The sequence below is a fragment of the Euprymna scolopes genome, chromosome 35, assembly GCF_053919585.1.
Source record: "Euprymna scolopes isolate OS-2025 chromosome 35, ASM5391958v1, whole genome shotgun sequence".
In the NCBI taxonomy this organism is placed as follows: domain Eukaryota; kingdom Metazoa; phylum Mollusca; class Cephalopoda; order Sepiida; family Sepiolidae; genus Euprymna; species Euprymna scolopes.
In genome coordinates, this window is record NC_136516.1 from 14,592,192 (window position 1) to 14,619,638 (window position 27,447).

Genomic DNA, 27,447 nt, shown 5'->3' on the forward strand with positions numbered 1-27,447 from the left:
ATAGGAGACAACGCCATATTGTTCGTAGCCAATGTATGGAAGGATGGTGTTGATAAATTGGTGGATCATACCGGAACGGTAGGCTCCCATAGCAACGAGGTCGTATCCGAAGAGGATAATGCCTGGAAGCAAATAAATAAAATAATAAATGAATAAACAAACTGTAATGCATTTAAATATATAAGTATATCTTTGTAAAGAATATCTTATTTACTAATCTCCATACATAAATGTTTCGACTCATCAGTGGGGTCAGATTAAGTTATATAACCAATCACAAGATCCGAACACCAGACAAAGTCACCTTTAACTTTCATCCAACATCTTAAACCCTTCAACCATTAAGAAATATATATGTGTGTGTGTGTGTGTGTGTGCATTATCCATTTCCTTTTTCATATCTCTCTCTCCCTATATATATATATATATATATATATACATACATACACACACACACACACACATATATATATATATATATATATATATATATATATATATATATATATATATATATATATATATATATATACTAGCAGGCCTCCGGCGTTGCCCGTTCTTTAAATACGCATAAATATGATATTTTAATTAATGCATATTTCTTATTTATTATAAACAGAAATACCGTAAGCAGTAAACGTAACGTTAAATTCCTTTAAAAAAAATAAAGTAAAACAAAAACGGAAAGGAATTGAGAAATGTACATGCGAGTATTATGGGTTTTTTTTGTGTATTTTGTGTTTTTTTCTTTTTTTTTCGAAACAGTTCCCTTGTCGTTACTCACAGTCTTTCTTTTATTGCCTCTCGTCTTTCCCTTTCTTTTGAGGGGAAAACTTGTGACCCTTTATCGCTAACACCGGGTTTGACATTGCTCGCTTTTCTATGGGTTGACAGCCTCGAGGGTTTAACTGCTATCGCCTCCACCTTCCTCTCCTCGACGTCAAACCTTCGCTGTAAGTTTTATCCTTTATTTTGTTTCCACGTCAGGACTTTGATTAATTTCTTACTTTCTATTCGTTAGTATTTTGGATTTATTCAATTTCAACGTATTTTAAAGCATTTTCTGCTTCCCCCTTCCACACTGAACTTCACGCTATTTCTATTTTATTCTTTCTTCCTGTTTTCAGTTTTTACCTTCTTCATTTTTAATAAAACTGTTGATTCAACGACAAAATGTCTTCAGAGTTTTAATTTTGGAGAAGTGTTTATACTTTCCGTCGTAAGACACTCTAGACAAAGGAGCACGTTGTCTTTACGGGACAGAATATCACTTCTTGTAAGTAAAAAAAAAAAAAAGATGAGAATTGAACAGTTACAAAGTGGGAAAAACATTAGATCAGATTTTGTGACTAAAAAGTGAAAACATCTTCTGCACTCGCTCACACTAGGTAGTCTCCTTCTCTCACACTTACTATAGATGGAATAGTGTCAAAAACATTGTAACATCAAATAAGTTTTGAAAATTCTTTTTGTGTTATTCAAGTCTTCAATTGTAAACGCTGTTACATTGATATAAATAAATTTCATGTATAAATACTTACTTGAGTCTTTTTGCCAATCCGACTGAGTGTGAACTGTAATAGTAAATAAAAAACAAACGGATTACTAGAAAAGAAACGTACGTTAGATTATCAATTCGTATGTGTGGGTGGGGATAATACAAATTCGTGATTAATAAATGAAAATAATGTTAACAACGGTATTTTCCACATAAGATCAAAGTTAAGCAGAGAGTTTCAAATTCCATGAAAAGGTCAAGTTAGAGGTTAAAGGTGCGTGTCAGTATATGACTTTACGGACAGGAACTCCGTTATGGCGTAGATAAAGAGCTTTCTCATTGGACTGGAAGCTGATTGTGTTTGGGCGTTTTCGAAGGCTTTCAAATTCATTGGGTCGCGGAGGGAGGGAAGCTGACGTAATGTGTATTTTTCTTCTTTTTTTTTCTTTTTTTTTTTACTCATGTTCACCTCTTACAAAGCATATCGCCACATGGACGTAAGGGGTTACTGTTTGGGGCCATGTCTGGGAAAGATTAACAAGATATTTGTTTATGTTACATTTAAACTTCTGCATATCAGTACAGCCAGGGAAGCAGGCAATAAGAAGGGAATTTCAAAGTCTAGCTATTCGAGGGAAGAAACTATTAGAATAGAAAGCTTTCTGGTATTTAGAGACATTAACAGTGAAGGGATGAGATCTTATTGCTAAGCGGGTTTGTCGAGGATATGTTTTGAATTAAAATGTGAAAGATCATGACCCTATTAGTCAAATATACTTTTATTTTGTTTTGTTATATTATTGCAACTACAAAAAGAGAGGTAGACGGAAACTTCAACTGCTTGATCATCAATATGACCACCTTTACAACACTAGACATCACTATCTAATGATTCACCTACGACGTGTCAACAACAGAGACAAATAGCTCAACGACCAGCAATCCGCGAGGATCGCCAAAATAAAAAATCCCCTTATGCTATGCTACAAATGCCACAAATAAGAACTTAATTCAATTTGGTAAGATTCAAATATATGTCAGGAGGTGGTTTTGGAGCTTTTTCGTATCCGTCTGAAAAAATATGAACGGTGTAAAATTCTAAGAATTTATGATGCAATGCACCAAGTAGTGTTGAGACAATGGATCGGAATCGGCAATTAGGGCAATCAGAAGGTTTCTGAGTATCGGAATCAGTATCAAAATCAGAAAAAATTGGTTCTATTTTCCGATGCCAAAAACGATTCTTTCATCTTTTTCATTTGTTTTTATTTAAAACTTAATTTTCCTTCCTCTCCTGTTAATGATAAAATAATAAATATTTATTGATTTTAAACTACCAGTAAAACTAGAATCTATTGATCACTCTTCACCATCAACTGTATTTTTACGTTTGCACTTATTACGTGAGGTTTTACGGTAACCTGAAAAAATAAAACAATTGTAAAGCTAAATGTCTAGAAATTAAATAGTCATCGGAATCGATTATAACCTTTCCTGCACACAAAAGAAAGACAGACCCAGATATGTCTATTCTACTTGGTTAATTCAAGTTAAATATACAAAATCTTATATAAACTTATATACAATTTTTCAGTTGTTGATTTTTGACAAAACATTATTGAGTCCCAATTAGATTTCATTACTCTCAGTTTTGCGGTAGTGAGGTCGGAACAGAGAGGTGGCGACGACTCTTCGATTAGTATTAAACTCGCTCAAAACTCAGCTCCAACTCAACTGATTTTAGTGTGGGGATTTGCTTATGTACGGAGGTATCGGGGGAGGTTCGGTTGTCCCCTAGACCAATCACCGGTAAGTACGTCATCCCAGGGGAACTTCCCGATTCCCTGCATGTACCTGTGAGTCTGCAAACGCTCTCAGTTGTGTTTCTCACGATTGGAAGTGGTCAACCTCGTAACCCCTAGGTCTGGCATTATGGCTATATAAAGAACATTTGAGTTTTTAGCTTTAAATAATAAAGAAGTGAAGAACTAATGAAAGATACGTGAAAGCGACGCGAACACAAATCTCACGTAATTTTAATAAAACATAAAACCCGAAAGGATTGATATGCCGTAAAAATGAGAATGGCCAATACTGTCTATTAAGATCAACTAACCTGGTTTGTCAACGGGTTTTTCACGCCATGCCTTTCGTGTAGAAGGGTAAGGTGTGGAGGTTGTAGTAGTAGTAGTAGTAGTGGTGGTGGTAGGAGCCGGAGTAGTGGTGGTGGTAGTTGGAACTTCAGTGGTGGTGGTGGTGGTAGGAGGAGCTGCAGTAGTGGTTGTAGTCGTAGGCGCTTCAGTGGTGATAGCGGCAGTCTCGGTCGGTGTTGTTGTCGTGGTTGTGGTCTTTCTTTCGGTTCCTTTTGAGTAGAAAAAAAAGAAGAAATTGAAAAATGCTCTGTTCGATAAAAGAAAATATTCGAATAAATGTAAGTCTGGCGACACATATTTTTATTGTCACCTGTATATCTGTATAAAAGCCAAGTACGTCCAAAGATGGAGTACTGCTGCCACATCTGGGCTGGAGCTTCTAAAAACAGCCTATCCTGCCTTGAGAAAGTACAAAATAAATTTCGTGGTTTACTGGGGGATGCCCTTTTCTCTTCCCTGCAACCTCTCTCCCACAGAAGAGACGTTGCGAGCCTGTCTTTGTTTTATCGTTATTTCCATGGCAAGTGCTTATCCAAGCTCCAATCTCTGGTCCCCACTCGCCAATCTTTCACGATAAACACCCGTCTAGCTAAAACCAACGTCAGTAATTTCTCCCACTCTTTATCTATGCCTGAATCAAAACGTAGATTCCATGAACAAAGCTTCTTTCTGAGAAGTGCACGCATATGGAATTCTCTTCCGTTAGCCTGTTTCCCACCTGACTACAATCTGGATGTCTTTAAGTCTAATATAAACAAATTCCTGATTAATCGACCCCTTAAGTAAGACACTTTATCAAATCTCCAATACCAACTATTACTACGATTTTATCCCATTGATTATTGTACACACAATAACCCTTATCCCCGAGTGGCTTTCGGGCATTGATAAGTGGTGATCCCCCATGTAAAAAAAACTTTTCTATTATAGTCTTCGCCATCAATCATATATATATATATATATATATATATATATATATATATATATATATATATATATATATATATATATACTCTCCGAATATAATCTCAGGTGTCTCTAGCATCTCCTTCCCAACAGCAATACAAACGAAGTGACAGTGACTCAGTCGTTAACAACACAGACTGACAACCTGAATGTGCTAAGTTCGAATCCAATTCGTTCCACAGAAACATTTCGTTTAGGGATGTTGGCAACCTTCACCTTGTTCCACCCGTAAGCAATATTGTTCTAGAAAGAATTCTTAATAGATAGATATCGGAGGAAACGAATGCCAGCAAAAAGTCATCATCATGACTAATACTTCTCCTCCTCCTCCTCCTCCTCCTCCTCAGCAACAACAACAACAACAACAGCAGCAGCAGCAGCAGCAGCAAAACAATATAAAATAAAAATATTTTACATTAAAAATCACATTTCTTTTAATAGCCTTCCGTTTCCACTGCAGCTATTCCCATATAAAAAGACATACAACAATTTATAGTTTTCTATCCACCAAAGCTCATTTTTTTTTTAATGTCTCTGATCTCCCTTTCGCCCATAGATGTCTGAATTTGAGAAAAGCGATACATAGCGATCAGTGATATTTTTTTATATACGACTGGCACCTACTCCTCAACAGCAAAACAATGCAAGGTTAAAAGTGCTTTACATTAAAAATCAAATTCCTCATTCATACCCTTCCCATTTTTCCACATAGATGTCAGAATTTGAGAAAGTCGATACACGGCAACCACTGATATGTCGACCAGTGATATTTTTATATAGAGGTAAACTTTATCATTGTGTTAGATTCACAAACTTCTTGTTTACGAACTTAGAGTTGGAAACTCCCGCATCACATGTCATCGGGAAATAAGACCAAATTTCATCCTAATTTGTCCGCCAAACTCATTATACATAAAATGCCGTTGGAACTCCAACAGAAAAGACTCAACGAGAAAATGTAAATTCTCGTAGACAAGCTATTAATAAATGAAATGTTCTTTTTTTACTTGGGGGTTAAAGGATAAGTATTATGTAAATGATGAGACAACAAAATCAGTCACGGCGAAACTTGGGTAGAGCTAGATTATCTAAATAGGAATTTATTCGGTTTGAAGACGACCATGTTATAGTCAGCCGGGAAGCATACACAGGGTGTTGTGTTCCAGAAACGGACAGTTCTAAGAAATAACCTCTGCGATGGAATTATAGTTTAGTTTTGAGCACAGAGAGAGAGTGGGAAAGTTGTTGGCTATTATTTTAGTTAGGCGAGTATTTGTTGCGAATGTTTTACCGGGAGTGACTATAGATTGGGGCTCAGTAGAGCACCTACTGTAAAACGTATCGACAGAACAGAGATAGGCTCACAACGTCGCATCTGTGAGAAATAGGAAGTAGGGGACGAAAAGGTCATTGCTCACTAGATTTCGAAAGCGGTTTTGTGTTTTATGTCAAGGTAGAAAAAGGTTTTCTTAAGAGCCCAACTGCATTTTACTCTCTCTATGTATTGCGTATAGATGACGTAATGCACAATGAATTTTAGCAACAGCTCACGGTGTATCATTTCCCTACCCACGCGTTGCTGAACTTTATAGTCTTATCTTTAGCATATCTTCCAAATAGTTTAGTTATATGATTCTCTAATTTAATACATAAAAGGCTATACGTCTGTCTGTCTGCCTCCATATTTTCAAACTCTATCTCCTCCGAAACTAAAAGTCGCAGAGCGGCGCTAGAGGCCTCAAATGATTGGATTTTTTACGGACCGTTCTTTTTTTTTGGGTCTTTAGCCGATTAAAATAGTTTTAAGGGGTCGAAAATGGGTCAAAGTTTAAAAAAATCGTTGTACATTTTGTACATTGATCTCAGTTTATTTTTAATATTTGATCAGTTCATCTGCGTGTTACGTTGGTATAGTGGTAACGTCACCAGCTTTGAATGGTACAGTTTTGCTTTCGGTTTCGATTCTAGCTGATGGCACCCAAATACATTTTTTTTTTTTTTTTTTTTTTTTTACTTTGGAAATCACGACTCTATAATAATAATGATAATAATAATAATAATAATAATAATAATAATAATAATAATAATAATATACGAAATCTGGATGAATTAGAATATCATATTTAAGCGTATTTTACGTCTGAGCAAAGCCCCCTTCCCCCGCTAGTTAGACATACAGGGAAAATAATCCTCACCTTTGCATGGCTGGATGTGTAGTTTCTGGGTGATTTCTTGCAGAGCAGAGTAGTTGGACACAGTATAGACACCATTGTCAGGGTCGGTCGCGATAGCCCGCAGTTCGGTAACATCATAAACGTGAGACTTTCCGACACCAATCGCATAAATATCAATACCAAGTTGGTGTAATTTCTTAGCTTCTTCTACCGTGTCTAAGGGTTTCATCGATCGCCCGTCCGTGACCACGATAGCGACGATTGGACCTTTCTTGTTTATCAATCTCGGTTCGATTTGTTGCCTAAGTAATTTGAGCGCGTCAGCCGTGTTGGTTCTTCCGGTCCTGTATGTGATATTCAAGATGGCGTCCTTCAACTCGTCGGGATCGGTGAAGCTGTCAAACGAAAACTCCAGATAGGCTTTGTTACTGAACGTAATGGCGCCAATCCGCACCTGCGATCGGCCGCTTCCAACATCGAAACTGCTTACAAGGTCAGCGACGAAGTTAAGCTGTTTCTTGTAGTCTTCCACCCAGATGCTGCTTGAAGCATCCAAGACAAACATGATGTCGGCGGCCCTTCCAATACATTCTGCAAATAAATTGAAAAGAATTTAAAACACATTTTTAATTTTATTTTGTAGTCTCTATTTACTTGTCTCCCCGCAACTCAGCGAGAAATGTCAGCGAGAAATGAGGCACAAATAAAAAAAAAAAAAAAGTGATAAAAAATATCAAATATACAGAAGAAAAAATATTGCCATAGATAATAAAAGTTACTTTGCAACCTACCTGCATTGTTTCCGATTGTTTTAAATTTCTTAAAAATGCCTTTTATTTCATCTCCAAAATTAATCGCTTTTAGTGTCATGCCAATTCCAATATGGCGATGTTGTCTTCCTCGCTAATCAAATTACGCGCGTTATTTTAATATTTTTCTTGGCGGAGGGAGGGGACACGCAAAATAGAATAGTTTTTTTCGGCTTTTTTCGTGCGAATGCCGTTGGGGGGACTTTTTTCTAAGTGGAGATTACTATTTAAAAAAAAATGTGATATTTATTATTTTAATTCATCGTTCACATTCAAAATGTCGACTTATTTTAAAGGTTTTCAGGTATGCTGACAACGAATATTACAGTTAATTTGGGGCTGATAAGTAGTTTAATCGCACGACAAAAAAAAAATGAAAAAAAATTCTGTTTTGTGTGCTCCTTCCTTCCGCCAAGAAAAATATTAAAGCAACGCGCGTAATTTGATTAGCAAGGAAGACGACATCGCCATATTGGAATTGGCATGACACTAAAAGCGATTAATTTTTTAGATGAAATAAAAAGTATGTTTTTGGTATTAAAAACACCGGAAAACAATTCAAGTAGGTTGCAAAGTAACTTTTATTGTCTATGGCAACATTCATTTGTTGTATATTTGATTTTTTATCACTTTTTCGAAGGATTGTGAACAGTAAAACATACCCAATTTTGCCTTAATTTAATGAAATATTTATACTTCATTGACAGAAGACCGAAAAACTAACTGGAGTATTAGAACAGATACTAGACTTTACTCCTAACCAAAAGATCATTTTATTTCTTTTTACCTTTATGCAAGATATATTAAAATTTGAAATTTAAGAAAGCCAAAAACAACATATGCGTTTTTCTTTCTTTAAAATAAATATTTATTTACCTTTAAAGATTCAAAGCAAGTTTTCACCTCAACCAAGGTCTTTTTAAGCAATTTCCTTTTTGTTAATCTTCTTTTTTTTCTTTTTTCTTTTTTTTTTTTTACTTCTTGAAGGTGTAAAAATCTTTGTAGCTAGTAGTGAGACGTTAAGTGGACAGCTTTTACGTCTCGAGTGCAATCACGCATCCACCTCACGTGACAATGCTATAAGACATAGTTGTGACGAGCATGCGTGAAAGCGCTCAAGAATTGTCTGCCAATGTCTTATTCAAGCCTACCTATGACGAAAGTGAGTTAGTCCAAGGCCTATAAAAAAAAACGATGCCAGAGTCGTTCAGCGAGTAACAGCCGAAATTGCTCTGATACCGTGTTATTTTTAACGGAATTGTTCATGATCGTATCGGGTTGCTTCGATGAAGGTGCTCGGGATCGTATCAACAGAGTATCGTGTCGTGTCGATGGAATTGTCCAGGCTCGTGCCGAATCGTTTCGACATAATTGTTTGGAACCATGCCGGGTCGTGTCGACGGAGTTTTTTTGTACTGTGTCTGGTCGTATCGACGGTATTTTCCGTGTTTACCCGTGTAGATGGAAGCGTTCGATTTACGATTATTACCCACTTAACTTGACGGTTAATGCAGTGGCACTGCCGCGTGTGATACCAATGTTCTTCGTCTCTTCCCTCGTGAAGCCTCAATAGTATGGCACTTTCTTAAAAATATAATTTTTAACATTAAAAATTTGAAATTTAACAAATGCCATCCTATTTCTTATAACATTGTCACGTGAGTCGCATTAATGCACTTGAAGAGACAGCCCTGCATGCATCTCATTTACCGTATTTATAGTTTATCGTAGACAAAATATTAATAAATGAAATCTCTTTATCCATTGACATAGTTTTTCCCCACATGTGTGCGTATAATCAACGTAATACACGGTTAAATTAGCAACGCCTCACCTGTCAAAATAATTAATTTTATTTCTCTACTCCCGTGTTGCGAAACCTGATGAAATAGAATACAACATTTTATATAATTTATTTGATTTAGTGTTGCCAAACGTTCACAATAATAAAAAAAAAAACACTCGTCTAGCTGAAATCTCTATCAATAATTTCCTCCGCTCTCTATCTGTGCCTAAACCTAAACGAGGATTCCATGAACAAAGCTTTATTCCTAGAACTTCTCCCCTGTGGAACTCTGTTCTGCTGGCCTGCTTTCCAGCTGACTACAATATGGTTGTCTTCAACTCCAACGTAAACAAGCTCGAATACCAAATTTCCACTACTAACGATTACTACACCAGTATTCTAATGTTTACCGTACATTAATTAACCCTTATCCTTGAGTGCCTACCAAGCTGTGATAAGAGATGAATGCTTTGTAAAAAAAAAACAATTCTACGTAATTATCCCAAACATTTTTTCTGGCGATCTTGGAAACGGATTTGATGTAAGTGTTACATTTCAGATCAGGAGTGGATGTCAGTTCCAGAAGCTTGTCAAGATATGGTGCTTAACCAAGACGAATACCATTCATTTCAATTGGGTCAAAGTGGGGATCAAAGCGTGTGTAGTCAAAAGATAGAATCTTGATTTTGGGTGCATTAAAATTAACCAACCATTTTTCCCCCATTGCACCTAACACTCAAGGTCAGAGGAGACAGAAGAGATTTTGATCAATATCGGACTTTGGCAAGGGAATTTATAAGACAAATAAAACCGAGTAAAACATCTCGTTGTTATGGCGTTCTTTTAGGAATTTGGACAAATAAGAAAGTATGTGATTCCTCTGGTCTGGGATAATCAGGCATATAGTTATCGTTTGGTTGTAAAAACTCTCTGTAAAAGTTTGTGTCGCGTTTGTTTATTAGGTGTATTGGTGAAAAAAACGGCCGTACAGACAATGGACGTTTAAGATACAAGCAGGACACAATGAATATTTCACACATACGACTATAGAAGAACATTTTATATCACTAGACGATATACGAATTCAGACACGTATACAAGACATATATCTTCTATAATATAAAGCTGAACGTCTGTGTGTGTGTGTGTGTGTGTGTGTGTGTGTGTGTGTGTGTGTGTGTGTGTGTGTGGTCACGAATAGGCTCCTATATGGTTGACTATTTTAAAAAACTGATTACATATAATGGTAGAAGATGTATCGAGGATCAGGAATGGGTATGTTTGATCTTGCAGAACGGTGGTACATAAAAATTGTGGGGTCTGCGTTCGCGCCTGGCGTCAAAGTATGGAAATAAAAAAAATGAAAAAAAAACGTTTACAAGGGTTTTTGATATAGATGTACATAAGAATACTTTGATAAGTATGTTTCAACTTAAATAGGGATGGTATAATAAAATTGTGGGGTCTGCGTTCGCGCGTGTACTCCATAGAAATATGGCACAAGCTTTAACAAAGGCTTTTCATATCTATTTGCGTAAGTATACTTTGATAATTATGTTTCAGTTTGAAGAAATATGGTATAATAAAATTATTGGGTGTTTGTTCGCGCCTGACCTCCATAGAATGTAAATATGTCACGAAGTTTAACAAGGTTTTTTAAAAGGGGTGAAGGTCTACAATACAAAGTCCGTTTTTTCCTTCTCTAATTGCACGTGGCACTCTTTCGAAAATAGATAAATAGATAAATAATAAAAAATAAGAACGTTACTTGTTATCGTGTCAAAAGAAGGAGCTCACATGATTACGTGTCTTTTTAAAAACATTTACATAACCTTTTCATTTTTATTTATATATCTGTTTAAGCTTTTTTGTCAGTGTACTAGAAGGAATTCAGTTGATTACAACCATTTCTGCGTGTTCTTTACATTACAATAGTACAACCCTGAATCCGACGGCGCAATACTACACCGTTCAATACTGTAAAACTGAAACGAAGCTGTTCTGCTTATTCATATTTATATCGATTCTTTGCTTTAAAAAACTAAAGTAATTACGTGTTTACTTTTTTAATATCCCATTTTGCTGTTTCGGATTATTTTACTAAAGTAAGTAAAGCTTCATTATTTTTCAAAACTGTTTTTGTTTCTTTGTTTTTCGATATTTCGTCGATATTATTTAGTAAGAGTGTTTAACAGAAAAGCCAACAAACGACTATCCGAAAAAATAAATATACAAGAAATAAATGTTACCATAGTCAATAAAAGTTCAGTTCATGTTTTGTTTTGTTTTGAAATAGTTTTTAATAATCTTTACTTGAAATAATTTTAGCAAACCGAAATTAAAACGAAATTTGAGGCGATAACTACTTAAATTAATTTTTATATAAACTACACATGCCATAATCGAATATTCCTCAAGCACAAAATAACGGAAAACATTAAAATATGTTTATAAATATTCCTTGGGTTGACGGAACTCTCTTAAATTGTTAACACAGAGCTCTCCGTTTCAAAGTCGTTGCCATTTTGATTTTTTTAAACCGGTTCGTGAATTAAAAGAAAAATTTTTTTTTACAAACTACTTAAAAATACAAACCAATGAACTTTCTACCATAAAAGTAATTTTTATTGACTATGGTAACATTTATTTCTTGTATGTATATATATATATATATACATATATATATATATATATATATATATATATATATATATATATATATATATATATATATATATATATATATATATATATAACATTTTCTCTTTGTAAGGAAACATCATTTTGTTGATAACTCTTGGCTACGAATGGAAACAACGTTGATATAAAAAATATATATCAACATTGATATAAAAAAAATATATTTTCGTGAAAATGATCTTTTCATATTTTGCTTAGGGTAAAATTTTTGAGTATCAAAACCTATCTCTTTACAACCCCCTCCTTTTCATAACCTATCATACTTTCATCAATCACGGTCCATTTTCTGTAGGCTGTTTTTGAACCCAGTCAACGACGGGTACTTCTGCTAGTATATATATATATATATATATATATATATATATATATATATATATATATATATATATATATATATATTATACTACATAATATAATATTGGGCTTGTTTCTCTGGATACTAGGGATTAAGCGTTAGGATAATTGACTAGGGGATTTTTATCCCCCCCTCAAATCAGCAGAGATTTGACCATTCCTGTAATGACCTGGTTCACATTGATTGCGGTGTTATGGTGGTTCTGTGCTGTTCTAGGAGGTTCACCCTCTCATGCTTTGCCTTCTCTCTTTGAGGAGTTAGTTCATTGCTAATTGCCCGAGACGCCCTTACCGGGGAATACCAGTAGAGTTGCCCAGCCATATTTTGCAGGCTAGAGTGCTCTTCTACTAGGGAGTTGGCTTTTCGAATTGTACTTGCCCGACTTTTTGCTGCATCTTCTTGCTATAGGAATAAGATCATCGTCATATTGTCTGGACTAGATGATTCTATTTTGGTATTGACTTCCCCGATGTTTTTTCTAGTTAGAATTCTTTCTAGAAAAAAAAAAATAAAGACATCAGGTACTTACGAGAGGGATCCCTTGAAGACTACTAACATCCTAAGTGAAAGTGATTTTGTGGAACGAACTGGATTCGAACATGGAACACCCAGATCGTTAATCCGTGTCGTTAACCACTCGACCACTGTCACCTCCCAGGAGGGAATTAAACGACGAATTTATGACTGGCATGTGCCTTTAAGCTTTAATTCAAGTCGTGCAACACTTTCTGATGCTCTTTAATTAGCGCTCGCGCGTGTGTGTGCGCGCGCGCACTCGCGTGCGTGTGTGTGTGTGTGTGTGTGTGTGTGTGTGTGTGTGTGTGTGTGTGTGTGGGTGTGTGTGTGTGTGTGTGCGCGCGCGTGTGTGTAAATAAAAAATGAAAACAAATTCCCAAGAAAGATACTCACTTGATTTTGGTCTTGCTTGTATAGCCACCTGTTAAAAATAAAATGAAAATCCCAGTTAGTAAAAAAAGGAAAGAACAGTAAAATTGTCAGTTGATTAAAACTTCAACAGTTGATATCACTTACAAAGGCCAAGAAGCCACTTGCGGATAGGGCTAATTTCAGATCGATAACGAAGAATGCTATGAAAGGATTGCAAGCAATAGATGCAATGGACAGTTTTATTAATAAAGAGAACGGCTCGGCAAATATTTATTGAGTTAGTACTGAAGACGACCATGTGTGGTTTGCAACAAAGCAATCCCATGATAACGTGTTCCTCAAGCGAGAAGTTATTGGAAAGAAACTCAGTTTATGTATATTCTGTTTGTTTGTTTTTTTTGTTGTTTTTTTTTGTTTTTTTTTCAATTATACTGACGACGAAAATAAGGTGGCAGAGAGTCAAGTTCTTGCTGTGAATGCTAAACAGGGATGTGGGGGGTAAGATTTTTGTGCTTAGTCGAACAGCTATGATGGAGAAAATGATAGAGTAAAGAAAGACTAACAGCATTTCATAGGAAAGAGAAGAGATCATCTCCCACTGGATTGCAAAGTCGATTTCGTATTCTGTCTAGCCAAAAAAGTATGCTTTGAGCGGCACCTTAACAGATGTGACAGCAGTACTCTATCTGACTTGTAGAGGATTGATTATTCAATGTGATGCATATTACCTTTTATGAAATTTGCTTAAAAGGTGCTATATTAATATATGTTAGCACAATTAAAGACTGTAAATTGTAATTTACAAAAATATATTTTTCGACAGGGCACCCAAAAAGAAATATTAAGAATTCCTTAATCCGCGGAGTTCCAAAGAATGCGTTCTTTTCATCAAAGAAAAGATTTTAGCAAATAATTATAGTGAAGCTATGAATTTGCTGATACTGGCATAAATTGCAACTGCATTATATGAAAATTCAAATCAGCAACAAACAGTTTATGAAGTGCAGAAAAGGCATGAAAACTGCAAATGAAAAGATTATGCAATGATTAGGTTGTTCCAAAATGGCGAATTGGTCATAAAATGTAATGTTCTCATAAGGAGTAGTTCGAGTTATAATATGGTTGACATGGCGATCTAAATTAAGAATCCAACTGAGTCTTATCCAATTAATTCTGTAGAAAATATTTTTTTCTGTTTTGGTTGTATTGAGTTTTTTTTTATTTCGTTGGGATTATTATAAAAATATTAATGTTTATATTGTCTTTAAGTTTACTCGCGCTTTTGACATGTAAGCTAAATTTTTACTACATATATATATATATATATATATATATATATATATATGTGTGTGTGTGTGTGTGTGTGTGCGTGTGTGTGTATATATATATGTGTGTGTGTGTGTGTGTGTGTGTGTGTGTGTGTGTGTGTGTGTGTGTGTGTGTGTGTGTGTGTGTGTGTGTGTGTGTGTGTTGGCTGGCAGCTCGGCGTTGCTTGGTCGTACAATACGCTTAAACATGATATTTTAATTTATGCAGATTGCATATATACTATTAAAGAATCAATCCTCTATTGATTATTATGTTTGTCCGGTGGACTAATTCACACACAAAAATTTTTTTAAATAAAATATAATGATAATGCCGTTCATCAAATTTCGTCTGGGTTTGTTTACAATATCACGTCAGCCTATATTTCGGCTTGACGATGAATGCCATGGAAAAGTCACGTCTCATTAATGTTCAGTTTTAAAATATCAAACGAAGTAATGATTTGCGGCGATTTTAAATGGTAGCTTTTCTTTTATCGTAAATTGAGCTCATAAATAAGAAAAATAAAAATAATACGGTGAGGTACACCCGGGCTTGAACAGGTGAACATTCGAGCTGTAGTCGAATGCTCTATCACAAAGCTATATCTCAGTTTATAATAAATATGTTTTGTTTTTTAAGAAGAAATGATTTGCTGAAATTTTATTATCTTCCTAGGCCGGTGACCCGTAAAATATTCCTCTGTAAAAATGATTCTTTTGTATCTGTTTATCTATATAAAAAAAGAAGCTGTTTTTAAGATCGGATCTTATTGGCTTATATATATATATATATATATATATATATATATATATATATATATATATATATATATATATATATAATCGATATATATAATCGATAAACAACCATATTATATTGAGTGATTGAGTGGTAGGGATACTATATATATATATATATATATATATATATATATATATATATATAGTCATCCACATACAGTACTGTTTCGCTGTTTCACAGCTCATCAGTGCGGCTAGACAGGCAACTACCTCAAGCCAGGATTGAAACCCGACCGTTTGTACGGCAGTCAAGGCTCCTAACCATTACGCTATTGGCGGCTGCTTGAACGAGTAGTGAGTTTAACGATGTTTTGACATCGTCAGAAATACCTCCGCTCGATTTATTATACCATATTATATTGAGTGGAAGGGATACCATATATATATATATATATATATATATATATATATATATATATATATATATATATATATATATATGGTATCCCTTCCACTCAATATAATATGGTTGTTTATCGATTTGACGGTCAGTGTGAAGCTGACTACGTGGGCCATACCATTCAACGTTTAGAAGTTAGAATTTCCCAACATTTCCCCCCTTCGATACGTAGGCACAAAAAAAAGGCCAACATCCGGGCGTTTACCAACTCATAGTTCGGGCATTGGTGAACATTTATTACAGTGCCGAATTTGCACTGACGGATACACGGATGAAACATTCTCGGTTTTACACAGAGCGCACTCGAGAATTCACTTAAAAATTCTCGAGGCTATATATATATATATATATATATATATATATATATATATATATATATATATATATATAATACATTTGGGTTTTTTGTGTGTTTATATCTATATTAAAATCCTTTCTTTCTATTTATTTAAATATAAAAAGAATATACAACTTTGTTCCATATGAGTCGTGGAATTGCATTCATCTGCAAAAGATCTAGCTAATTTACATATTCTTTTAAACATTAATTTCAATTCATTCCCTATTAGATTTTTCGGTTTTCTTATGGGATGCTCATCTTTAGTTAACTATTGCGTGTAATTAGATTCATGCAGATATTCTAAATGATTTATACTTGCGTAATATTTGCGCAAATCGGGCATAGTAAACACAAACCTCTTTCTATGTATATTTATGTATGAGTATATATATATATTTTTTTAAAATATTTTCCTACCAAACTCCTCTGTCAATTTTTGATCAACAGACATGAAACTTAATATATAGGTCATTCGAACCCTTGCGAAACTTTATATTTGAGGTTTTAGGCGGGGAAAATCCATGCAAAAGTGTGATCTGTGTCCACATGATTATGTCGTATATATTACATGAATGTTGTAATCTCTGTTGCTTTTGGATTCGAGGAAAAGTATCCTCAGCCAGATTTCCTAACTCTAAATCCTGCTATATTTTTCCATCAAAATGGACGACATCTTGGATTTATAGGAACATAAAACACATCCATCTTAATCTATGAAAATCAAACGGGGAATAACTCATAGCTTAAAGGGAAAATAACTCTCACAGCTTAAATCAAGCTTACTTGCGTTTTTAAACGCAGCTAAGGCCGGCTAATAATAATTAACAGTAAATAAAGTTAGATATAAATTAGATAAAAAAATAAATTGAATAAATCAACTTTAAACAATATTCGTAAACAGGCAATTAAAACAATATTATTACTAATAACTGTTAATAACATAAAGCTAATTATTAAAATAGTTTCTCTTTAATGTAATATGCAAATGAGATAACTTCTTGAATGTAGATTTCCTTTGAATAAATAGTACAGATAGGAATGATTGAATGAAAGGGTGTAAAGGTATGTGTTGTTTTGCATGAAAATTAATGTGTGAAACAGCGTACCTTTTGTAAATATTAATCAAATTGTGTACAAACGAACAAACAAACAGGAATACGAATTTATTATATTGGATATACAAATACTAAAACAATGACCCGTTCGGCCATCTACTGAGCTTGAGTTAGATTGTTTGAATCAGAAAAAGTGATTTTGCAAAGCAAGTTAAAATAATAACAAAATTCCAAATTAGTCTCGTTCTGCCCCTCTCTAGCCAGCTACATATCTTCCCCCAACTGACAGATTTAATAATATTACTGCATGTGTATATATTCTCGTTTGCTTGTAATTATTATTTCAGTTACGTTGTCATTTAATTTACATATTACCTTTGGTTTTGATTTTTTTTATTATTATTCAATTTTCACCCCAAACAAGGCACGGTGCCACTTTGAAGCAGGGGGCTACTATCAGGGACTTAATTGGCGGGGTCATTATGAAGGGAGATGAGTAGAAAGATGTTTGTTAACATTACACTTGAACTTCTGCATATCATTGCAGTTGGGAAAGCAGAATCCCGGAAGGGAGTTCCAAAGACCCACAGTTCTGGGGAAGAAACTATTGGAGTAAAAGGCTTTCTTGCACCTAGGGATCTCTACTGTAAAAAGATGAGACTTAGTAGCTTGTCGAGTTTATCGGGGGTAGTTACGTCGGGGAGGTACAAGTGTTTGCAGTTCGTCAGAGCATTCACCATTAAAGTATTTGTAGAACAGGCAGAGGGATGCAACATCTCGTCGATGGGACAGAGGCTGAAGCCTAGATGACAGTTCAGGACCTATCAGGTTGGCGACTCTTTTTTGAACCCTGTCCAGGAGCGAGAGACAAGCAGCAGATGCACCAGCCCAGATGTGACAACAGTACTCCATACATGGGCGAATGGTTGCCTTATAGAGATATAGGATACTGTCAGGCGTAAGTAGTTTTCTAGCACGGTAGAGGGAGCCAACCTTCCTTGCAGCAGCCTTGGCAATGCTCTCAATGTATCTATTCCAGTTCATATTCCCTGTAAACGTTAGGCCGAGGAGTTTAAAAGAAGTACTTTCAGGCAATGTGTTCTTGGCCATTGCTATTGGTGGAAGAGAAGGTTTCTTGTAGTTATTGAAGGAGAAGGCGAAGCCTGGGAGGGCGAACCTTTTAAGACTGATTAGAACTATACACCAGCCCGATAACAACAAATTCATTATGGAACTGATATCGTGTACGAACCTGTGCTTCAGAGACATTATATATATATATATATATATATATATATATATATATATATATATATATATATATATACATATATATATATACATATATATATATATATATATACATATATATATATATATATATATATATAGTAATTTGCGCATAAGCCTGAGGAGTCCTAGAGTGGATGAAACGCCGAATATTCAGTGTAGCTTAATCGCCATATATATTTTATAAATTACTAACTAGCTCTACCTACGTATTGAGCACTTTTGAAGTAAATACTTAAAGTTTACGCATAAATCTATACTTTCGTATATTAATTTTATGTGAGTAAATTGAGTAGTTATATATATACACACACACACATATATATATATATATATATATATATATATATATATATATATAGATAGATAGATAGATAGATAGATAGATATATAATTAATTATTATTTATAATATATTAATTTTATGTGAGTAAATTAAGTAGTTATATACACACACACACACACACACACACACACACACACATATATATATATATATATATATATATATATATATATATATATATATATATATATATATATACTGGCACAAAACCGAAAACAACAAGAAAGAATAACTTCATACTTGTATTTTTGGGGGGATATTATAATTGTTTCGTATTTAAAAATGTTCGTAGTTACATCTCATCACATATGTTTTAAAAAATATACAAAGTTTTTACATATCTTGACACATTTTCATTCTGTTAAAGCTGCACCAGGCAGTGATTACCACCTCCTCGTGCTTTAAACATGTCCACCATCTGTGTTGAAGAAATTTATATGGGCCATATTTTCGTATATTTTTTCTAAATTACGGCGAGAATTGTTAAATTTGGACTATTTTGAAACCGGACAAAAATTCTGAATTAATGAGATTTATGCTTTCTTACTTTTAATTTATTCGTTTTAATGTTTTATTTGTTAATCAATGTCAAGCAATTTGGTTATATTTTAACGTTTACTCTAAATTCAAAACTCTCTTATAGTAAGTTTCGTATTTTGTGTATTACTCAGTGATTTTAATGTTAAACTAGGTTATACTGCAATGCTATTGTTTCCTGTACGTTAAAATAAATAAAATACAACATAATATAAAATAAAATAAGATAAGTATATAATCCTTATTGATATCTTAAGATGTTAACGGGTAACAATTATTATTGTAACAATAATATTTCCCTTCGATGGAATAATAAACCAAAAGCATTTCCATGATGGGGGGGGGCTAACTCTGAATTACTAACTTAATTTATTCAAATATAAGTCGTCGTATTAATTATTTTAAAATCATAGGATTATATATATATATATATATATATATATATATATATATATATATATATATATATATATATATACACACTAGCATTTCAGCCCGGCGTTGCCCGGGTGTTTGGAGGTGTATGTTGAGAAAAAAAAAGAAAAAGAAAAAGCGGTCAATTTTTTTAAACTTTGACCCCTATTATGTCCCCTTAACATTTATTGTTTTGGACTCAAATCAAGTTATTAAGTTATATCCATGTCCAAGGAACCTATATCTAAAATTTCAAGTGTTTAGACCCACAATTGGCGGAGGAGTTTGGTAGAATTCTCAAAGGTCAAATCGTTGAACTTTGACCCCTTGCTCGGGTGTTTGGAGGTGTATGCTGTGCAAAAAAAGCAAAAAAACAAAAAAATGGTTAATTTTTTAAAACTTTGACCCCTATTATGACCCCTTAAAATTTATTGTTTCGGGCTCAAATCACTTTATTAAGTTAGATCCATGTTCAAGGAACCTATATCTAAAATTTCAAGTGTCTAGACCCAAAATTGTCGGAGGAGTTTGGTAGAGTTCTTAAAGGTCAAATCGTTGAAATTTGACCCCTTAACAGCCAAATTTCTGGCTGACACCCGTCACATCGATTTTCCCAAATCTCAGTACCCGGTATTTCAAATTTCGAGTCTATAGACTAAAAATTGACAGAGTTATTGCGTAGGGAAATGTACACAGACAGATAGACACACAGACACACAGACAGACAGACAGACACGTTCACTTTTATAGATATATAGATATAGATATATTAGACGTTTGAACCGGACGAAAAAGTACAAAAGTTATAGCCACTTGACTTAGAATATGTACTTTATGCTAAATTAATGGTTGAAGTTAAACACCCATCTAGCTGAAACAACTGCCAAACATTTTCCTCGCTCTTTAACTGTGCCAAAACCAAAACGTAGATTCCATGAACAAAGCTTCTTTCTTAGAAGTGCACTCCAGTGGAACTCTCTTCCGTCTGCCTGTTTCCCACCTGACTACAACTTGGATGTGTTCAAGTCCAACATAAACAAATTCCTGATGAACCGTCCCCTTAAGTAAGACACTTTATCAAATCTCGAATACTAACGATTACTACGATACTATTCCATTGATTACTGTACACGCAATAACCCTTATCCTCGAGTAGCTTCCGGGCCTTGATAACTGGTGACTTCCATGTAAAAAAGAATTGTTTAAAATTATGCTAATTTTTTTTGTTGCGTTCAATACTAGTCCCTATTAATCCTAACTGTGCATCGAACGAAAACCATAATACTCATTTCGCTGCACCTTATCATCTTAATACGGCACAATCACGTTCGCACACCGGCTCTCACCAAATCATCGAAGTTAAGCACTAGATGGGTGACCATTTGAGAAAGCGATGCGTTGTATGTACTAGGAGATAATATACCAGGTTGGGAAACTGGCGCGGTCTATCCTTCTCTCGAGGGTAGATGGGCTTCTCTTAGACTGTGGTAGGCAACTCATCTAGTGATGGCGTTACGATAAAAAATACTTTTGGTAGCCCTTGCGAAGCATCAAGTAATCAGCTACGGACAAGATTTGAATTACACTAATGATTATAATCTCGGATGCGACCGCTTGTTACGTTACGTTATCATGACGAAAGTTCATACAAAATTTTAGCGAGATCGCCCAATAGTTTCCGAAAAAACTTCTAGAGTAAATATGATACTGCGGTGACTTAGACGAGTGCTTTATGCCAAATTGATGATTGAATATGTTTGAATTTGAGCCCACCTTTCAATTAATCCATATTAATCCATATTAATCCATATTAATCCTTATTGCAATGGATACGATAATACTTCGTTCACAACACTTTATCATAGTAAAGGTCCATATAAAATTTCAGTCAGATCAACCCAGTAGTTTCCGAGAAAAGATGAAACAGACAAAGAGTAATATATATATATATATATATATATATATATATATATATATATATATATATATATATATATATATATATATATATATATATAATGCAAATAATGGAAATAGTATTCCGACAAGATATAGAAATATAAAGGAACAAACCGAGTTATGCGTTTATCAACGTTTCGTCTTTAGTTCGAGACTTCCTCTGGATGAATGAGATTAAGAAAACAAAAATACCAGTATAAATATTTGAAAATTTTTGTACTGGTATTTTTGTTTTCTTAATCTCATTCATCCAGAGGAAGTCTCGAAATAAAGACGAAACGTTGATAAACACATAACTCGGTTTCTTCCTTTTTCTTTCTCTCTCTCTCTCTCTCTCTCTCTCTCTCTCTCTCTCTGTATATATATATATATATATATATATATATATGAGAGAAAGAGAGAGGGAGAGAGAGGAGATAGATAGAAAGATTGTGTGTGTATATGTGCGTGTGTTATGGAAGTGAGAGTAATACACGACGTACAGAATAAGAGGAATAGTTAAATAACATAAAGTGAGAGAGGGTGAAAGTGATAGATAGTAAGTTAGTAACAAGTGAATCACTCAGGTTATTTGCACATCATTGAAAAAATCAAGTGGAAGTTCATGCAGTTTCAAAACTGAGGAATATTTTAACACGTATTTCGTGTGATTAAAGCATAAAAGAAGAAAAACCTTAGAGAAACAAGCGTTGATTCACTCAGCTTCTGTATAATAACAGATCGGTTTGCATTGTAGCCATCGCATCTCTCCGGCGTTGCCCGGTTTTCTTGATATTTTCATCTTGTTTCTCTCGATGAACCTACCCCCACCTACTTGCTTTATCTTTAATTTCAATTAATTTCTTGCAAGACAACATTGTTACATTTTTTTTTTTTTGAAAAGATCATTCAACGAACGAATACATGCCATTAAAAGCGTCGCTTTTGTAACAAAAATTCATAGAAAGTCTTTCGAGTTGTTGAAATTTAAATCCCATAAATAGCTTGCATTTTTCTTTTATAGCAACGAAATGCATGCTGGTTTGAACAGCGTCATCGACCACGGCTCTCCAAATTGTGTCAGGATTGGAAGAGAAAAAATAAAAAATATATAAACGTAATTTTGGAGATTGGTTCTTTATATACATCGTCATAGCGGCCATGTTGTTTAAACAGCGTCATCGACAATGGCTCTCCAAATTGTAGAGCCATGGTAATCTCGGGAAGCCAAGTAAAGACGTTAGTTTCCGTTGCTGTCCGTCTTGATTCGGGGTTGTCACTCCTTCCTCCCCCGTGAGTTAAACGCGCCCCAAGATACCAACCTATAAATTTCTACGACTCGACGCAGTACATACGGCGCCTAACCTTCCCAAATGGTAACCCATCTGGTATTGGCCAGGCTAATTGTTGCTTAACTTCAGTAATTTGGCGAGAACCGGTGTGTCAACGTGATTGTGTCGTATATTAACGACGAAATAGACATGGCAAAAAAGCAGTTGTTTCATATTTATCCATTTTTTTCTTTTTCAATCGTCTTTTTTATGAAGTTTTATTGAATTGCCTATGGCCCATAATTTCGTTGACACACCGGTTCTTAGCGAAGTTAAGCAATGTTGAGTTTGGTCAGTACCATAAGGGTGACCATTTGAAAAAAAAAAAACAGGATTGTATGAAGTATGGCCTCGACACCTTCCTACAAGAACTGCAAAAACCTAACCTCGCCATTAATTTTTAAACTCAATTAGTTAAAACGACAACAAAGATGGCGAACACGAGGCGGCTACATTTGAATTCTCGAGTGTTGCTCAAAACTCGAAAATAAAACAAAATACTGATACAAATCTACACAATAAATGTCACAGTGATAATTATTTGGTGGATTTTGTTTTATGTTTGAGTTTTGAGCGATTTTCGAGATTCCAAAGGTGACAACCTCATGCCCAGCACTACTTACGTTTAAAACTGAAACATTTTGAAATAAGTTAAAACACCCAAAAATTGTCCAAGTAGGCAGAAGAGAAATTTATATTGCCTTTGGTAATATTTGTTTATTATATATTTGTTTCTTGACCACTTTTTTCGGTTTCTTGTCTATAGTAAAACATGCCCCAATAAAAAAAAATAATGTTGATGAACTTACCTCAAATAAACAAAGGGTCGCTATGAAGAGTAAAGGTCGGATCATAACTGTTCGTTTTTTTTTTTTTTTCTGATAATGTTATTCGTGGCGATGAAGGGAGATAATTCCAGAGATGTGTTTAGATGCAAGCCTTTGCTGAGACGCGTTAAACAATGCCAGGTTCTTGATAACAACCTGCTTTTATACACACAGAATTGACGACGAGGTTTGGATTTTAGGAGTGAGCATAACCACCTTCACCTCCTCCCCCCTAAATAAGTTTCTTGGTCCAATGACATCACATATTTTCCAAAGCGTGGAAAAAAATCTGTAATTTGTAACACCAACTCCTTTCCTCCCTTTTCCCTAAAACATGACGGTTGCGAAACACTACAGTTGCGGAACACTTCAGAAACGGCGAGATGACGACAATAAATAAATAAATAAATAAATAAATAAATAAATAAGACCTCCTCCCGGAAAACCCGCTCCCTCTACATATCTTTCTTCCATCCCCTGTTCTAGCGTATCAAATCAAAACACAATATCCTCATCATTTTTTTTTCTTCATTCTTTTTATTCTTTTTCTTACTAAATGTTTATTATTATTATTATTATTATTATTATTATTATTATTATTATTATTATTATTATTATTATTATTATTATTAACGCCTCCCTTCCCGTCACAAGTTTTTTTACTGTGTCACATGATTGACGAGGTCAACGAAATCCTCAACGAAAAGGTCAAACATGTGTTGTTTTTTTTTCTTCATAAAAATCAACGCAACCTTCACTTCTATGACGTCACTGAAAGGGGTATGATTCTGGAGAATTTTCTCTACGCGTCTGCGTGAAGTCGAAACCTTCTGCTAATGAAATTTTTGGTGTCCAATATCTAGGCGAGGCGAAAGATAAACTATTCATACATTATGTATGTATGTATGTATGTATGTATGTATGTATGTATGTATGTATGTATGTATGTATATGCATGTTTGTATGTATGTACGGCATAATCACGTTGACACGCCGGTTCTCGGCAGATCACCGAAGTTAAGCAACGTTGAGCCTGGCTAGTACTTGATGGGTGACCATTTGGGAATTCTAGGTGCTGTCACTGCTGTATGTGCTTTCCGCTTATCTCGGCATTGTTTCCAGTCGTCCTGAACATCCATTGCCGCTGGTATTCCACAATCTCGACTCAGGAGAGGTGTGGTTGGGGATTGCGCAACTTTTGCCACAAAAAATTTCACGCGCAGGCACCCTTACAGTGGGTATCCATTGTCTGCCAAGACTGAAAGAAGCCTTTTTATGTATGTATGTATGTATGTATGTATGTATTTATATGCATGTTTGTATATATATATATGTATATATGTGCATATATATGTATGTATATATTTAGATATGCATGTATTAGTATATGTATGTATATATAGGTATGCATATATGTATGTATATTCATATATGTATTATGCATGTATATATGAATATATGTATACATATATGTATGCATATATATGTATGTATTATGTAGACATTTATTTCAGTAATAATATGCATATATATGTGTATTGAAGGAATTTAATTTGCAAGCTACTAATTACTGTAAAAACAGAAAGCGCCGTCTGGACTTCGTAAGATGCAATAAAGATCATGACTCTTCATCTTGGTCGAAAGTAATTTTTAGCGACGTCAAAGGAAGGACGAAGAATTTAATCCAAAGTGCACAGTTTCAACGCTGCAAGGTTGTTAAAGTTCAGCTTTGGTATTGGGCGTTATTAGTGCCAATGGTTCGCTTGCCAGGTGGAATTAATTCGACCAAGTACATAATTATGTTGACTGAGCATTTTCTACCCTACTTTGGCCGGAATTTAATCCCATTTTCATGCAGGATAATGCTCCCATTCGCATAGCTGGCAATGCCAAGAGGTCCATTGAAGAGCATGATATTTCGTTTTTGGATTGGCCTGCACAATCTCCAGACCTTAATCCTATCGAAAACGTAACAGCTACGCAATGATAAAATAAATTTCAAATCTGGAAGAACGTTGGACAAAAAATTAAGAGAAGTGCGATGTCCTTTCATCGGAGTATTGCTGCAGACTAATTCAAGAAATGCCCAAAAGATTGCAGGCTGTCAAATTGCAGAAGGGCTATGTTACTAACTATTAACTGGTTCATTTTGTTCCTGTTGCATTTGTGTTGCATTAATGTTCTAAAGTTACATTTAAATAACAATTTTCCAATGGGCGGAGTTTCTTTTTGCCTTCTTGATTTTAAGTTAATTTTTTTTAAATTGACGTGAACACTAGGATATTTCAATTAAAAGTCAAATATGAACAGGTAAAATTATAGTGATATAAAAGGCGAATCAAATGAGGTATGGATTGTTTAAACAGTTGCATTCAATTAAGCTTAAATTTGCAATGTTTGAAGAAATGACAAGTGCGGACTTTCTTTTTGCCGGCACTGACCACCTATACTCCAATATCTTGTGTGTATGTACTGATATTCATATTAAAAAACTCTTTCTTGTATTTTTTTAAAAAAGAAAATACAACTTTGTTATATATGGGTTGTGAAATTGCATTCACCTCCAATAGATCTAACTAATTTGCATATTCTTTTAAACATTCATTTTAATTAATTCCCTATTAGTTTTTTTTTGTTTGTTTGTTTTTCTTATAGGATGGTCATATTTAGTTAACTATTAAGTTTAATTATATTCATGCAGATATTCTATATGATTTATATTTGCGTAATATTTGGGTAAAAGTTTATAGTAAACACAAATGCGTATATATGTACGGACTTTCTTTTTGGCCCCACTGTATATGAACCCTCCCGTCGATTTCGAGGTACGACCTCCGCCACAACTCAAGTTGTTCGGAAATCCACACAGATGATTCATATATCGTGGTGAAGGCTTTGTGCTGAACCAACAACGCTAATCATTGTAGGTGCAATGGCTGCCACAGGACATAGGAAGCAGCAAACCGCAGGTTTTACATCAGAGTTTTTCTTTCTAGATGCATGTCTTAACGAAGATTGGGGGTGCATCTCTCCAAAGGAATTAAATGCGTCTCCAGATACCAAGCTGGACATTTCTACGTCTCGATGCGGTACATATAGCGCCTAGCATTTCCAAATTGTAACCCATCTAGTACTGGACAAACCCATCGTTGTTTAACTTCAGTGATTTGGCAAGAACCGATGTCAACGTGATTATGCATCACGACTCGCATAGTAGCCGCCGATTAGCGTAATGGTTAGGAGTCTTGACTGTCGTACAGGTGGTCGGGTTTCAATCCTGGCTTGAGGTAATTACCTGTCTAGCCGCACTGATGAGCTGTGAAACAGCGAAACAGTACTGTATGCGGATGACTATAATGCTCCTTATCTTGAGTTGAGCATATTGAGAAGTGATACACGAATTACCATTAGCGTATGAAGCGACGCTCTTTGTGTAAACAAATCGAGCTTAGGTATATCGGACGATGTCAAAACATCGTAAATTCACGACTCGCACAGCAGCCGCCGATTAGCGTAATGGTTAGGAGCCT

The 27,447-nt window shown here is 34.7% G+C and overlaps 1 protein-coding gene and 1 pseudogene across 1 annotated transcript in view; one reads left to right on the plus strand and one right to left on the minus strand.

The window, feature by feature from the left end:
- LOC145259588 (collagen alpha-6(VI) chain-like) overlaps positions 1-24,305 on the minus strand; it is a 95,599-nt gene extending 71,294 nt beyond the window's left edge. Inside the window, exons 1-6 of the mRNA XM_080117242.1 lie at positions 23,900-24,305; positions 13,351-13,378; positions 6,813-7,382; positions 3,615-3,860; positions 1,542-1,574; positions 1-122 (exon numbers count right to left, since the gene is read on the minus strand). The exon at positions 1-122 is cut by the window's left edge and continues 465 nt beyond it. Coding sequence (XP_079973368.1) covers positions 1-122; positions 1,542-1,574; positions 3,615-3,860; positions 6,813-7,382; positions 13,351-13,378; positions 23,900-23,944 — 1,044 coding nt within the window. The 5' untranslated portion in view covers positions 23,945-24,305. The remainder of the gene's footprint in view (positions 123-1,541; positions 1,575-3,614; positions 3,861-6,812; positions 7,383-13,350; positions 13,379-23,899) is intronic.
- A 579-nt stretch (positions 24,306-24,884) lies between these two features.
- On the plus strand, positions 24,885-25,001 carry LOC145260003 (5S ribosomal RNA; annotated as a pseudogene).
- The last annotated feature ends 2,446 nt before the right edge of the window (positions 25,002-27,447 follow it).